The 16,415-nt window shown below is 52.8% G+C and overlaps 1 protein-coding gene and 1 long non-coding RNA gene across 2 annotated transcripts in view; one reads left to right on the forward strand and one right to left on the reverse strand.

Annotated features, from left to right (window-relative positions):
* The window catches only part of OTOF (otoferlin), a 95,795-nt gene that overhangs the window by 38,514 nt on the left and 40,866 nt on the right, over positions 1-16,415 (reverse strand). The window contains 3 exon segments of the mRNA XM_038561007.1: positions 462-516; positions 985-1,111; positions 3,162-3,235. Of these exon segments, the coding sequence (XP_038416935.1) occupies positions 462-516; positions 985-1,111; positions 3,162-3,235 (256 nt within the window).
* On the forward strand, positions 3,146-6,646 carry LOC119877155. The gene is made up of 3 exons (XR_005372239.1): positions 3,146-3,296; positions 4,474-4,597; positions 6,371-6,646. It is a non-coding gene; the product is annotated as an uncharacterized LOC119877155 (long non-coding RNA).

Consider the following 16,415-nt stretch of genomic DNA (forward strand, 5'->3'; position numbering starts at 1 on the left):
ACCCCACCCACATTCTCATCATCTATGGATAACCAGGATTGACATTACTTCAAGCATTAAAATAATAGAAAACAACACATTTTGAAAAACACACCCCCTAAAAATCCTTCTTCAGAGGCTCTTATTTTAATTGTTGGAATATATATATAGTGGTGCTTCCTGATCTTTTTTATGGTTTTTCTGGGTTCCTCTAACTTTATGAAGTCCACTGCTGGAAGCGAAATCCTGAGAGGGCTTTGACCAGCAGAAGCAGAATTCTGAAGCTCCTCTGTAGGTTGTACCTCTCTAGTTAGGACACTCCTGAGTGCCTCCCACAAACAAGCTTACTTTGGAAACTTACATTCAGCTTGTGGTTCTCTATGACCCTCAGATCCATGCATCCAGAGAGTCTATAATGCACATCTGGCCAGAAGTCCCCACTAGAGTTTGAAAGGTATACAGCCCCTAGTTGCCCCACCTACCTGGTAATCCATGGGCCGCCCAGCACATGGCTCCATCTTAATGTCTGGCTTGGACCTGAGGAGGAGAAGGTACTGTCAGGTTTGGTGTAAGGGGACTGTGTAGAGGGGAGGAGGTGGGCTCTGGCAGTGGTTGAACCCTGGCAAAGGGCAGAGGACAGAATCATGGTCTTCAAACATTCCAGGACTATCAAACAGAATGGGGATTAGGTGTTCTCAGAGGCCCCAACAGAGACGATGAGCTAATGGCACAAGTGACAGAGAGATAGGTATTAAATGGTCAACAGGTTCAGATGTGTGCTGAGCACCTCTGTGATTTCCCTTGGCCTGTAGGTGTTCAGTGACCCGAGAATAGGCTCCTGCCTTTATAGGGACAGAGGTGTGAGACATTCAGGAAAAGAAAGGGGCAGGGTTAGGAAGAAGCTGGCCAAGGGCCCTGATTCTTCGCTACCTCAATTCTACACACAGTGGGGCCCTGCCTGAAGGGGCAGAGGCAGTGTGGGCTGCGAGACTCCTGCATACTCACCTCTTGTTGGAGACGTTGGTGGTGAGAGCTGTGACAGAGGCTAGAGACACAGAATCGGGGTCCAGCCCATCCCCCAGCCGAATGGCCAAGCGGTCAAGGTCCTCCATCTCCAGCACGGCCGGTTCATCTGCCAAAGAAGAAAGTTAGGTGGACTGGATGGTGGGATAGTGACTGTCTTTCCCCCTTTGCTTTGGCATCCAGGAAACTAACAACCAGAGTGGGTGAACCAGGTCTAACATTTGCTTAGAATGTTATGGCCCGTCTAACTGCAGTGTTGCCTACCTAATCTTGATCTTTGATTTTAATTGATATTATATCTAGTCTTTTTTTTTATTTTAATCTTTAAAATGTTTTTAAAAAAGATTTATTTACTTATTTGAGAGAGAGAGGGAGTGAGCAGGAGGGGCAGAGAGAGAGAGAGAATCTCAAGCAGACTCTATGGAGTGCAGAGCCTGACGTGGGTCAGATGCTCAACTAACTATGCGCCATCCAGGTGACCCTTTCTTTTTTTTTTTTTTTTTTAATTTTTATTTATTTATGATAGTCACACAGAGAGAGAGAGAGAGAGAGAGAGAGGCAGAGACATAGCCAGAGGGAGAAGCAGGCTCCATGCACCGAGAGCCCGACGTGGGATTCGATCCCGGGTCTCCAGGATCGCGCCCTGGGCCAAAGGCAGGCGCTAAACCGCTGCGCCACCCAGGGATCCCCCAGGTGACCCTTTAAAGACTTTTTAGGGATCCCTGGGTGGTACAGCGGTTTGGTGCCTGCCTTTGGCCCAGGGCGCGATCCTGGAGACCCGGGATCGAATCCCACATCAGGCTGCCGGTGCATGGAGCCTGCTTCTCCCTTTGCCTATGTCTCTGCCTCTCTCTCTGTGTGACTATCATAAATAAATAAAAATTAAAAAAAGACTTTTTAAAAGTTATTTATTTAAGCTATCTCTATACCCATTGTGGGGCTCAAACTCCCCACCCCAAGATCAAGAGCCCCGTGCATGCTCTACTGACTGAGCCAGCCAGGCACCCCTAGTCTTGCTTTTTAATTTTGATTGAATGTAACTTTTTATTACATATTAACCATATAAACACTGAATACCCTTTGTGGATGAAGGTAGGAAATAAAGAATCCATAGTTACATACCTTTTGAACAATAGCTACTCGACCATTTATTGAATGGCCTCTAAGTGCCAGGCACAGTGCCAGGCAATTTATACATGCATTTCCTGTCCTCATATCCATGTCCTGTCAAGATAGGCACTATTCTCAGGTAACAGATTGGGAAGCTGAGGCTTAGGAAGTAACTTATCCATGTAAAAGAGTTGATGGAGTGATGGTGTTTGGAACCAACCCTGCACTGATGTGTATTAGTCCAAGGAGTTAAAGAATTGGCCATCCTGGGAAATCACCCGAAGCATGGTGGGTTTAGGCCTCAGCCAGCAGCCCTACCCTCTCCAATCTAAGGAGAAGGGCACAGGTAGAACAGGTGTGGGGGCAAGACTGAGAGAGATGCGGGGGCCAGTGGGCCACAGGGGATGCTGAGGGAGGCAGCCAGGAGCCCTGAAGGAGGACACATGATCAGCAGACCTGGGTCAGAAAGCTCCCTTACCCATCCAGTTCCTCCCCTGTCTTTTGCCTGTCCTCCCTGCCTCCTTCCAAACACCTGTCTTGCCCCCACCCCGCCCCTCTTCCTAGGGGCCTTCCCTGCAGCCTGGTGAGAAGGGGAAAGGCAGGGCAGTGAGTCCTGGCCCTGAGTAAGCATTGCTCAGGATGCTGGTTTCCCCCCAGAAATAGGGAACTAGCCCAACCACTTTCATTTTTTGTGATTCCCTTCCCTAATGAACAACCTCTAGGCTCCTGCGGGCAGGAAAAAAGGGAGAGAGAGCAGAGAGGGCAGAGACAGGCCCATCCATCCACAGAAGGGTTCTGCTCCTTCTGCTCCGTTCTACCCGCGGAGATGCCCTCCCACCCTTACTGCTAGGAGCGCCCCCTTCCTGGAGACCACCTGCAGGGCCCGGCTCCTCCGGCCGCCAATGGGAGGCGAGGGCCCGCCCAGGTGGCCGCGTCAGCCAATCGCAGGAGAGCCCGCTGGGGCGCGGCCCGCGGAGGGGCGGGGTTTGGTCTCCGTCAGGTGCTGAGGGATGGCCCGGGCGGCCGGGGGCTGGGGCGCGCGTCCCTACCTTGTCTCTGCGGCTCCTCCTTGTGGGTCCGGTTCTTGCCGAGCTTCATGGCAGAGAACACACTTCTCCCGGCTCTGCGAGGCGGGCCGCCGGAAGACACACACACACAGGACAGCAAAACCCGAGAAAGAACACGTGAGAGAGAGAGCTTCGTGCTCCAGCCCTCACGTGCTGGTCCCGAGATAGGGTGGGGGCCAGACTTTCTCAAGCGCGAGCCAGGAGGGGGAATTAGGGCAGAGGACCCCCCCCCCCCCCAATGCCTTCACACCGCCGAGGAGCAGCCCAGGGCCCAGCGATCAGAGAAGGTGACCTTCGGCTGCAAAGAAAGGTTTTAAGTGGAGCCCTCCCGGGTCCTGGGCCCATCTCAGCGCCCTCAGCCTGGTCTCAGAGCTCTGAGCGCCAAGGTGCCTCCGAGCTCATCCTCCCCAGTGGGTTGGAAAGAAAGCCAGGTGACCGGAGACAAAGCGTCTGGACAGACGGACAGGAACAGGGGCAGAGGGGCAGAGGCCAAGCAGGAGGTGTGGTGGAAACTAGCGGCTCGGTTCTCAGACGGCCCTGGTGCTCAAAGCCTGCCTTGTCTTTCCCAACCTCTCCATGCCCTAGGGTTCTCCTGGGTCCCTGTGAAAGGGAGGAGATGGGCACGTTCCCATTCATCTTTGGTGCTGGCTTCCACCCCTTCTGTCTGTCCCCGCTCACTGTGGAATCCCTCTTTCAACCAACCCCCAGGAACATATGGCAGACTCCATAGTTCCTACCTCTTTCTCTGGCTTGGAGTGGCCTTGTGCCCCAGGTGAAGGGCCTTGCAGTCAGGGGGGCAGAGGGAAGGGGGCAGGGGCCGTCAGTGTCCCTTCAGTGATGTCCCTGCAGCCGAGCCCGAGGTCCCTGGTGCCAGGAGGGACCCAGAGTAGGAGCAGCAGGGGGTAAAGTGCAATATTCCATTACCCCATTAATATTGCATGAGCAGGATACCTGACTCCTTCCTCTTCCCATTCTCCCTCCTCCTGGGTGTAGCCCTGTAGGCTCAGGTGGGGCGAGATGGAGGTTCCAACTCTGAGCTCACCTACAGCAGAGCCCACCCACCTTTGGGTCATGCATCTCCCTGTGGAAGCTTGACTATGGTTCCCAAGACCCCCTGATCTTTATGCCGGGTAATGTGAGGTTGGGCAAAACCTTTCTGTCCTTGTAGGGATGGCCTAAAAACTTCAAGCCCCTCTACTCGAGGTTGGGGACCAATCTTACTCCCCCAAATCTGGCCCTACCCCAACCCCAGGACTTTCTTAAATCTTTGCTGTTTTTTTTTTTTTTCTCCCAGGCAAGATATGGAAGGCTGTGAGTCTGCATCCCAGTGAAAGAACAACCAAGAACCCTTCCGTGTGCACCACTTTTCAAAGTTTAGAAAACACCAGTGTATTCATGGTTTCCTAAAAAGTCATGAGGTGGGTGAAGAAAGGCTGGGGTAACACTGATGTGTCCGCACTAGCCAGCATCATGCTGTCTGGATTATAACAATGGAAGAGAGGGGAAGTTTCTCCCCTTCTAATGGAGGGAGGTATATACATATGTGCCAACAAGAGATGACATACTTTTTCTTGAGCACCTACTATGAGCCAGAGACTTTTCCAGATGTTTGCTCATTTCCTCTTCATAACAATCCTGGGAGGGACATACGCTTTTCTTCATTCAACCCAAAGAAAGACTCACAGGCTCCAAGCACTAGGGCTGAAGCGCAGAGCCCCCACCTCCTCGGCTGGCGACTACTATACCCTTAGTGCTCTGGGCTTGCACTCCTCCATCGGGGTACATCCCATCGTAACCATTTGGAACTCTGGTGAAAAGTCTCCAGGGCCTGCACTTGTGGGTAGAGGTATGGGCCACGTGCCAGCACAGCCTGCAGATGGGGATACCATCTGTGAAGAGTCCCATGGACTGCCCAGGTTTACGTACAGAGAAGGGGCTTGTTCACAGATTTTCTCAGCCTTGATGCATTTTGGAAGAGACTGCCATGAACGTTAATGACTGGTGACAAAACATTGAACAGGTCAGTGACCTCATCAGGAACAATTGAGTGGCTATGAGAACAGACCATCCTGCCTGGCTTATGCTGAGCCACCTGTGGGATGGTTCCTTGCCTGGTGGCCTTAAGGTGGGGTACTGGGACACCTGGGTGGCTTCAGTGGTTGAACATTTGCCTTTGGCTCAGGCCATGATCCTGGGATCGAGTGCCACATCAGGCTCCTACACAGAGCCTGCTTCTCCCTCTGCCTATATCTCTGCCTCCTTCTCTGTGTCTCTCATGAATAAATAAATAAAATCCTAAAAAAAAAAATGGGAGCAGGGGTACTGGCAGTACTCTGACCCCTGCCACAGAACATGTGCCTAGTGTAAGCCCTCACTTTGCTTCCTGTCTCAGTGTTTGGGGCTCCATTCTGTCCAGCCTTCCTGCTCTGACTGTCGCTTTCCTGGATTACCTGGGAGTTTCCTGGACGGCTCTGTACTTGACTTGGTACAATTGCTTCTTGAACATTTCTGGGCTGTGCCATCCTTAGAGTCCCCAGCCCCACTCTGTGTGATCTACACAATGCTATCACACACAGCCTGCTCCTCAACCCCCACTCCTCTGGGTTGCTACCCCCACCCCCACCCCCATCCTGTTCCCCTTGCCCTAAAGCTCCTCGGAAAGTGCTCTGAGATGGTAGGTCAAAGCACTGTGTTGAGTCAGAAGCAGGCCCTGCCTGAGAAACCAGAGGCTTGGCATCCTGGAACAGGATGTGCTACCTGAGGCCTGGAGGGGGCTCGAGTGGCTAGGAATTGTGGCTTTCTGATGCTGGTCTGAGGACCCACCCAAGTGGGGAAAGTTGCCTGGGGCTTCCCTTGGGGGCACTTATGGCCTTTGACTTTGAAAGTCACTTTCTTCCCTAAAAGAAACATATTTGGAAGCAAAAATTGATACTTTAAAATCAAAACAAAACAAACTCTACTATCCTGCTATTCTCTACCATAACCTGAAGCCAACCACAGGAGAAACCCGACTTCTCAGACCCTGCATAATTTTAAGCATCTCAAGTGGACAGGTTTACTGATGCTACTCCTATATACTGGAAATGTCTCCAAATGACGATTTATTCCTTCATGAAAAATGCACAATGTGTAGGGTGAATGTAATTTCCAGAATTCTTACTATTGGCTTTCCACCTGTTTCTGTCTCCTAGACTCGCTCTTAAATCCATCTGGACAGTGTGCAGTAGAGTGTGATGTCGTCAGCTCTCCCTGCCCTTCGGAGTTTTCTGATTGATGACACTTCAGAAGTTCACCAATAGAAGCAGCCTCTCCTGCCTATCACTGCACCACTTCCCAGAAGCAGCATGCCTGCTTCTCTTGGCAAAGGGTAAAGGTGATTTTTGAAATAAATATTAACTGAGGCAGGGATTCTTCAAAGATTATCCACTTGAATTAAAGACTTAGATTTCCAAAATGTGTAATCTATCCATGAGGTTACTGGTGTGCCCGCGTACTGAGTTTTTGTTTTTAAATAAATGCTGCCTTCGGTCTAATTGAGTTCTTCAATGACTAAAGATACAATATGGTGAGAAAGAGACAAAGATAAAAAGCCAGTAATCAACTCAGTGAAAAACTGCTTTGTGACCAAGTTGCTCCTCATTCATCGCTTCAGGAAAGAAAGCCGAAGCAGGAGCTGGGGAGGGGGGCCCTTTGGGCCCTCTGAGGATTTATGGTCACATTTAGGTTTCCCCGTGGCTGGATTTACTGCAGGCAGAATGATATGCACCTACAATGCAGACCATTATTTCCCTCTAGAGAAAAGATTTTAAAGTTAGTTCACTCATTTGTAAACTTTTTCTTTCATTTATGGGTCTGATGATTTCTTTGCTGGTTCCACGGCTCAGATCTAGAAGGATGTCGTGGTTGGGTGATGCACTTGGGGCCCTGCAGGGAGGAGAGCTTGATATTCAAAATGACTTGGGAACCTTGGCCAAAATAAGCTTAGTGAACCGGGCGTTGGAGTAATTCAGGGCTGTGTCTTCTTCTGGAGGTCGTACTTAGGGGCTGTGCAGACAGTGGGCTGCAGGCCTGGGCTTCCTCACAATCCAGGCTCCTAGGCTCAGGCCTCAGGTAATTTGGAGGAACCCCTGCCTGAGCGAAACAGGGTCTCTGGCTCTCTGCTTGCTTAAACAGCCACATTTTCAAACCTTGGGGGCATGTGCCACCAGTACCCCTTGGTGGGTTTATTTCTTTTTTTCCCCTCATGTCCCAAGTACCACTAATTTCATAATCACAGGCTGTAGAGTTGTTTCTCACAGTGTATTGAGGTTTAGCTAGTTTCAAATATCTTCCTCTACCTGGGCAGGACAGGTCAACCCTTCCTATAAGAACCTGTCTCCTGATTGGCCTATTTACCCATGCGCCCTGGGGAAAGCAGGAAGCTAGGAGGCCCTTGGGTCCTGAGGCTCACAGTTCACCAGGGAGCTGACTCCTCGGCCCTCCCCTGTGGCCAACCCCTCACAAGACTCAAGTAAACAGCATCATGGGAACAGAGCGCCACCTCCCCAGGCCAGCCTCTCCCAGCATCTCACGCACCCACAGGGAGCACGAGTCCTTTCATGGCTGGCTCTTTCAGTTCTTCCTACTGCGACTTGCACATACTTCCACTTAGTTCTCCTTGGTGGAGCTCCAGCCTAGCCAGCCTGGCCACAAAATACCCTTTCAGAGATTCAAAATTGTTTTTATGGTTTTTCTTCCTCAGGCAGAGGAGTTTCAATTCCTTTATTTTTTTTTATTTTTTTATTTTTTTTTTATTTATGATAGTCACAGAGAGAGAGAGAGAGAGGCAGAGACACAGACAGAGGGAGAAACAGGCTCCATGCACTGGGAGCCCGACGCGGGATTCGATCCTGGGTCTCCAGGATCGCGCCCTGGGCCAAAGGCAGGCGCTAAACCACTGCGCCACCCGGGGATCCCTTCAATTCCTTTATAATCTCTTTTTAGAAATCTCATTTTCCTCCCTTTTCAATCCTCTGACTGCTCTACACATTTAAATAAGAATAAAAAAATGCCAGGTGACTTTATTCCAGGAGTTAACTGGAGATGACAAGAGATTCGGATCAGGGAGCACTCGGGAACCAGTTGAATGGCTGGGGGTCTGGCCTCCGGCAGCCTGGGGAGCTGGCAGCCGGGAAGTGCCGTAGAGCCTCACCACTCTGTCAGAGCCTGGGGGAGGGGCAGGTGGTCCACACTCCTAAGGAGGCCTTTGACAGCTAAGCGGCCAAGCAGGAACCTGACCCCTGGAAACCTCTCCCTAAGAGGGACTCCCAGTCCAGCATCTGCCATCATCTCTCACTCACATACCCCTGGATTCAGCAATCGGGCTCCCACTCCAAGCCTGGCACCTGCTCTGCCTCAGGCCTTCCCTCGCTCAGAGCCTTGACTCTTCGGGTGGTGGGGCCTGAACTTTCCCCACGCGGTGCCATCGCTTTTGTGCTTTTGCTTGTGTGTCACAAGTGGAGTTGGAACTCAGTATGTTTTTGTTAAGGCAATGGACAACAATGGTGAGTTCTCTGGGGTTTTAAAGCAAGCAGAGATCTCAAGCCCATACCTGTGCTGACCACCTCAGACCCCTGTTGGCACAATCCTGGTGTCCCCATGATGTCCTCATGTCAACTGGTTTTTTAGCTTATTGGCACCACAGTCTGAGGGCAAATCTTTTAACATCTCTGAAGCTCAGTTTCCCTGTCTGGAAAATAAAGACCACACGCTTGGCTTTTCAGCTTACGTCAGTGTGTTTGGAGAGTTAAATTGAATTTAGAGTACAGTCAAGTGCTCTAAACTCCCTGGGTCTATTGTAAACTCTGGGTCAGAAGCTAGATTCCCTGTGTTGTCATTCTAGCTCTGATCCTATTCTGGGGCAAGTTACTTCCCCTCTCTGGGACGTAGATTTGTCATCTCTAAGAAAGGGCTTTGGCCCAGAGGCCCCCTCCAGCTTGTCAGCTCTGACTGCTACCATTCCTATGGATTCCCCATAATGCTAGAGAGTTCTTGAGATGGCATGTGCTTCTGGGGGACTCTGTGAGACCTACTCATCAAGCCCAGGCCATGAGGTTTTCCAAGCTCCTGTGGCCAGCTCCTCTCATCTGGGGTTTCCACCTCTCTCCTCTCCCTCTGATCTCTCCCTCTCACAGGAAGCCTTTTCGGGGTTGGAGATGGTGAGGACAAACAGAAGGTGCTCATCTGCTCATCTCCCCTTAGCTTTCTGGGCCTTCATGCTCCAGCCACCCCTATGGCCACTCCAGGCCCAGAGTCTGTCCTCCTTGGGCCTCCAGGCCTGTGTATCCACCTGCCCAGCCCTGCCTTGACTCTTAGGGGGAAGTGGCCAGTGGCTTCTTGAGCCTCCCTTACTCCTCTGCCTAGAGTCATACACTCCCTCAGAGGGAAGCCTAAGGGCCTGGTCCATGGGTACAGAGCTGGATAGGGAAGTGGAAGAAGAGTCAAGACACTGAAAAGAGGCAGGAGGGAGTGGAAACAGCAGGCCCAGACACCTGCCCACCCCCCGCTCCCACCCCCTCCCTCCCTGGCCCTCACCCCCCCATGGCCAGATGGACAGACCGCCCTCGCTCTGCCATCCCCCAGGGCTGGCTCCACCAGGATAGCCCACACCTAAGCCCTCTGAGACAGGCCATCCCGACATCCGCACCCTGTGGTGAGAAGCATTTGGGCCCCACGGGCTCCGCCCTGGCCTGGGACACCTACTTGTGCTCGCCATCTTTGCCTCCCTTGGTCTTCTCTCTGCCTTTGCTGAGTAGGGGGGAGGAGAAATGAGGAGACAAGGGGATGTGAGTGAGGAGGGTGTGGACTAGAGACACTTGCAGACTTAGCCCCTGGCCCTGCAGACCCCCACTCCCCAGGGGCCTCCTTGACCCAGGGACCCCTCACCCCACAGCTTCTCACTTCAGCTTAAGACTGTAGGGCAAGGATCAGACAGTCCCAGGCTCTGCCCTGGTCACAGGAGCAGGGCTGGGTGGCCACTCGCCCAACGCCAAGCCCAGGAAAGCCTAGAGCCTTGATCAGGGAGGAGGCCTCAGGGATCAGCTGCTCTCTTTCATTTCCAGGCAAGGGTCTGGTGATTTTTTTTTTTTTTTTAATTTTTATTTATTTATGATAGTCACACACACACACACACAGAGAGAGAGAGAGAGAGAGAGAGGCAGAGACACAGGCAGAGGGAGAAGCAGGCTCCATGCACTGGGAGCCTGACGTGGGACTCGATCCCGGGTCTCCAGGATCGCGCCCTGGGCCAAAGGCAGGCGCTAAACCGCTGCGCCACCCAGGAATCCCCCGGGTCTGGTGATTTCTAATGTGGGTCTCAGATGCCTCAGGGAAAGCAAGGTTCTAGGAGTCTGGCCACCCTCTAGGCCTGGGCCACCCTGCTCCTCCCCACCTCCTTCCTCCTCTCATCTCCTCCCAACAGAATGGGCCGCTCCCAGGCTCTGGGGGCCTCTGAGAGGAAAGGTAGGCTGGGCAGATTCTGGGCACGTGGCAGTAAGAGAGCTACCACTCTGGGGCTCAGAGCAGGGTAAGCCTCTTTAGGGAGGCTTTCAGAAAACCCTTCTGGAATGTTCTCTCAATGCTTCCCTGATGCTGTGGCAGAGAGAATGAAGAAAAGAAAGCAGATGGCAGTTAGTGATATTACCTCTCCTTATTCTATACTGGCCCAGGCCTTGCCCACATAGACATGACTCTGTGCCCTGACAGCTCAGAACCTGAAGGCCTAGATAGATCACAGCTGAAGTGCAGCTTTGGCCAGTTAATCTTTTCCATTAGGCAAGCTGGTCAGTTTGTAATTCTTTTCAAAGTAATCAACGTCAGCCAGGTCTCTGCCTGCTGAAATCCGCTGAGACCACTGATCAGAGAACAGTGCACTGCAGAGAAGGGGAGGCTGTCTCAGCAGGCCCGCAGTGGCCCCAGGCCTGGCTGGTCTTGGGGGCAGGTAGGCCAGGACACGGCCATGGGCCTGCACTGGGACCCACTGAGAGCTGATGGGGTGTGCTCCAGTGGAGCAGGAGCTCCAATGAGCTTTTGAGAATGAGGGCTGAACAGGAGATTTACTGCCCCCCCCCCACATTAACCCAAACAGGGCTACCTTTCTCTGAATTTTGGATCCAAGTTTTCAGGGAGTTTGCTTGTTTATTATTTTAAAAGCCCTCTGTAACCCTGAAAAGTTTGAAAAATATTGCAATAGAGGAACCAGAAGGGGGAACTGTATCATCTAGGATTGGCAAAGGATGGAACAGGAAGGGGGAACTTATATACCTGAACAATAAAAACATGATGTTTTTTTCTCTCTCCCTTTCGGTTTTGCTCTGAAATCTCAGCGAAGCATCAGGCTGGCTCAGTGGGGGGTCTGCTCAGGCAGAGAGGAGGCCAAGGCACAGCATGACCTGCACTCAGAGCCCAGTGCACACTGTCTACGACATGCCCACCACACCCCTCCTCACATGCTCTAGGCCTCTGGGCCTACAAAAGGGCTGCACATAGACCCACACTCTGAGTGTAGAAATGGAGAAGGGAAAAGGACAGTTTTTCTGTGAAAAAATACTGCTACCACTACTACTAGGATACAACCAACATTAATAATAAACCTTCGAGGTTCTGTGGTCAGCCTGCCCTCAGTCACTCCGCCATGAGCAATAGGGGTAGGATGTGAACTGGCCTCTGTCCCTGTTGCTAGGGGACCTCTCAGTGAAGCCCTGAATGGATCTGACTTTCTTCCTAGAGTCTACATTGTGGTTTTACTGTCCCACCCTGGCCAGGTAAGTTCTATTCCCCAGCCAGCATTCTCTTTCTCTGGGGCTTGGTTTCACTCCACTTCTTCCTCACACCCCCATCCCCATTGCTCTGGATGTGCCACTGAAAGTGTCACAGGGTAGGAGATTCAATATGGTAGCCTGCTGGGGAACTCCAGGGTTTGCTGGGACCCAAGTGCTTCACAGTGCCAGGACTCACACAAACACTTAATCCTGGGTTGGGGATGGAGGGGAGTCCAACCTCAGGTGAAATGGCTAGGTTTGGGAAGAGTCTCTTTAGCACTGCTTCACCACATATCTCAGCATGGCCTTGACCCTGGCTCCTCTGCGCTGCTTGAGAGCTCTGGCCTCTCTGGAGCTCAGCCTGATGAGGGGGATCATCAGGGGAAGGGATCATGGGAACTGGTAAAGCAGAGCTCTGGGGGTGAGGCTGGCTGTGCTGACCCCATACATACCCCAGGACACATACCATGAGGATATCCCTCTGCCCTCTGACCTCAGGCGTAGGAGGGATACCTAGCTTCCATGGATCTCTGCTGGAATAAAAGATGATCCATGAGGAGAACAAGAAAAGTGGTCCCTCCTTATGCTCCCAAGATGAGACACAGCAGAGAGGAGCCCTACAAGAACCTCTGTCTTCTCAGGTAGGGGGTGTGGGCAGAAGGAGGTGGGGCCATGAAGGGCAGGAGGTCCAGGAAGGTGGAGAAGATGAGAAGAAAGAGTTGCAGAACAGAGGGAATTTGCAAGAAAGCCCCAAGAGGAGCTGCAAGATTAAAGCTGGGGCTCCTTTCTTTCCTTCTGGGATGTGGCTCCTAGAGCTACTGCACCGGATCCCAGAAATCAGTGGTGTGCACAGCTCCCTGGCATCAAACAGAGAGAACCTATGTGCACGTGAGTGTGTGCAAACACCAGGGTGATTGTGAGTGTGTGCATACATGTTCTGGACCAAAGTCTCCTCTCCCTTCAGAGACTGGGGCAGATGTATCCCAACATGCAAGGCCTGCACCCTGATTTTGCGTTTTTGAGAGCAAAGGGCCCACGGGGTTGGTAATTCATTCCTTCTCTGCCACACTGACAGCTGTGGGAGGCGAGGGGACCCCTGTGACCAAGTGAGGCCCCGCCCTGGGCCCCGGCTGCTGTGAGGCTCCAGGTGTCAGCAGCATTGTTCACAGAACCCTTGGTATAGGGTGGAGTGGCCAGAGCTGAGGGGGAGCTTAATAGCAGGACTTGGACCCAAAGGCCAGATAGTGTTCATGGTGGAAGTTGGGGTGAGTGACACGGAGGCTCTGGAAGACAGACATTGGCTGAGTGCCGACCACATGCCAGGTGCCACAGTAGGCAATACACATGCAGCATCTTATGTGATCCTAACACTCCTGAGGGGCACTAGGGATGCCCCTCTTACAGGTGGGGAAGTGGGGAAGTGTGGCTCCAAAGGGCAGATCTGGGATCTGAGCCCTGTTCTGTCCATGGCACTACATGACCTCCTGGAACATTCCCAGGGTGTGTTACAGAGACCCAGCCACAATCAAGGGCCCCTGGTTTGGGGCAGAGACTAGAGAAGTAGGCCGGGGATGCTCAGAAAGGATGAGACTGACCAGGGCCCGGGATCGATGGAACTGTGGGAGGGAAGGGTTAATAGGCTGGGTTGGGGTTTGGAGGGCATGCTCAGGCAGAGGTGCCAGCACACATTCCCCGAGGTCAACTGGGAGAAATTTCCAGGAAGATACTTAAGGGCTTGAGATAGAGTGCCCTTACGTAAGGGGAGCCTCTATAGAGCCTTTCCTGGGGTGGTGAGGCCAGATGGCTCCCCTGGACCTCCTTGCACCAGCCTCCTCTGTCATCCATGGAAGAGTCCCTGCCAGCCAGGGGCTGAGGCTATTCTCCACCCATTCACTCCACCAGCCCACCACCACCCTCCAGCAAACACCCTACTGAGCCAAGTCAGACAGGCAGAAATGGATTCTCTAACCAGACCCCTATGGGAACAGAGGACCAGGTGAGACACTGCTGTTTGCCAACAATGAGGTTTTCTTGTGGCTGGTGATGGACCAGAGGAGAGATGAGAGAGGCGCTTGGTCGACGGAGCACCTTTATCTGCAAAGGGGTGGGCCTTTCAGGAGGGGATGGAGGGCCAGGGGCAGACGCGGGAAGGGAAGACTTCCCTGGGGGCCAGAGGCTAGGCACATTCATCCTTTCCTCTCCCTGCCCCTTTGCTGGCCAAGCCTTTCTGGAGGGCTCTCTGGTCCAGAAGACAGCGGCTTCCACCCACTCTCCAGAGTTGACAGGCCTGGCTAGTTGGCACTTATATGATAAGGGTGAGACATAACACTTAGGGCTGTGAGGTCAATCATCAAGTCCTTGTTGCCACCCGCGTGCTTTGACCCATGGAGGCAGCCAGAATGAAGCTGTAGGATAAGCCCAAAGGCTCTAAAACAGCTCTGCCTTCTTCTCACCAGTAAAGGACTCTCCCTGAAGCTTCTCACCTCTTCCCCACACCCAGCCTGCTGGCTTTGTGGCTAGGCCTGGCAAAGACACCAACCCCAAAGGCGCTCTTAGCATCTGGACCAGCAGCCCCTGCGGCAGCCAGGAAACTATGCACATGCTCACACAGCCCCTCCCATACGGGGCGGTGGCATCTGGATGACAAGGGGCTCTGACCACGGTTGTCAGCTTCTCCCAATTCCCTATCCCAGATAAAACCCTTCCTCCTGCTCTGGCTTCCTGCTGCTGCCCTGGGACAGGCCACATGAAGGTCAGGGAGAGGTAGGAAAGCCCAGCAATGGCTGAGGAAGGATGGGAGGAGACCTCTGCAGGTCTGGGGACCACAGCTCCCCATTTTGCTCTGGTGTATCCACTCGTGCCCCTTCTATCAGCTTCCTGGCCTGTTCTCATAGGATGAGAGAGAAACTGGCTTTGCATCCCCTGACTACAGTAGCCAGAGAGGGCAGCCCTCGGCTGTCCAGAGCTCCCAGAGCTGTTTCACGTGGGTGCTACCATGAGATCCAGTGTCCCTGGGTTCCTCGGGATATCACAGTTAGGGAGGAGCCAGGATGTTCAACCCATTCCTATAACTGGCCCACAGGGGTAGGCGACTCACTCAAAGTCACTCGGCTAGTTAGTGGCAGCTAGGATGGGACTTCACGGGACTCAGCTCCCCTGACTCAGGCCCAGTGCTCCCTTGCCTGTATTGCTGGCCCTCAGGTGGCACTCAGTCTTGTCCCCTGCCGGTGAGCCCAGCTGCACCTCTGACAGTCCCAGCCAAGCTCTTTCCTGTGTGGGAACAGAGGACTGGGACCAGACGTACCCTCTGTGTGGCCCCTGCCTCCCCACTGGGTGCCTGTTCATCCTGTCACCACTTCCAGCCCCCTTCCTGACCGTTTGCATTGTTCAGCTGCCAAGACCCTGTTTGTCACCAGTCCTTGTATGGGGTAGCACTTGGTACCCCAGCTACACCCCGTGCCCCCCATGCTCCTTCTGGCTCTCCTAACAGCAGGGTGGGGAGTGCTTCTCATTATTCTGGGCCCCACTTTACAGGTTAGGAGGGACAGGGGAGAGGGTATGCGACTGGCTAAGGGTCACGAGACTGGTAAGAGGCAGAGCCCGGACTCAGATCTGGGCCTCCTGAGGCCAAATTGCATCTCCTTTCCAGCTAGCTGGCCAGAGTCCAAGGAGGACAGGCTCCCAGCTGGCCTGGGTGATGCCACCCCCTGCTGCTCCCTGCTGGCCTGGAGCCCAAGGTCCCCTGTATTTGCCACACTCCTGGCTCCTTTGACCTTGTTACTATTGCTCTCCACCTGGCTCCCAGGGTCCTAGGCTTATATAGTGTGTGTGTGTGTGTGTGTGTGTGTGTGTGTGTGGCCGGAGGGGTGTGGCTCAGGTACAAAGAAAAGCATATTTGTCTAATAAAAATTTATCAATTCAATTGCACTGATTTAGAATCTGTTTTTTCAGAGCAGGGACTGAATATACTTTTTTTGGAAAGGGAAGGTCAGAGATTGGAGGGGGGCGATCACTGGGAGGGGATCCTCTCCTCTAAAACTTTAGATACACCGTTGACTTACCTGCATGTTACACATTATTTCCAGTGGATTAGGAATCTACAGCCAACATTTTGCTAACCTACAGTCTGTCTCTCTGAGTTCTAATGGTAATACAACTGCATTTTCTTTTGGAAAAAATCATGCCTTAGAATGAGCTGACCTGGACACAGCTTCCTGACACCCGTGTGTGGCAGGACACTTGCAGGTGTGAGTCCTTAACACTGAGGGGGGCCAGGATATATTTTTCTCAACAGAAGTGAGGCTATGTCCCGACCAGGACTTTGGCTTCACCCTGGCAGGAAAAGGCCTCCCTCTCTTGGGCCTCCACTGGGCCCAGGTGGATGGCAGGCTGCCAGGGGCTGGGCTGGCATGGACTGGGTCTTGGGCGAGAGAGGGTA

The sequence above is a fragment of the Canis lupus genome, chromosome 17, assembly GCF_011100685.1.
Source record: "Canis lupus familiaris isolate Mischka breed German Shepherd chromosome 17, alternate assembly UU_Cfam_GSD_1.0, whole genome shotgun sequence".
NCBI lineage: Eukaryota > Metazoa > Chordata > Mammalia > Carnivora > Canidae > Canis > Canis lupus.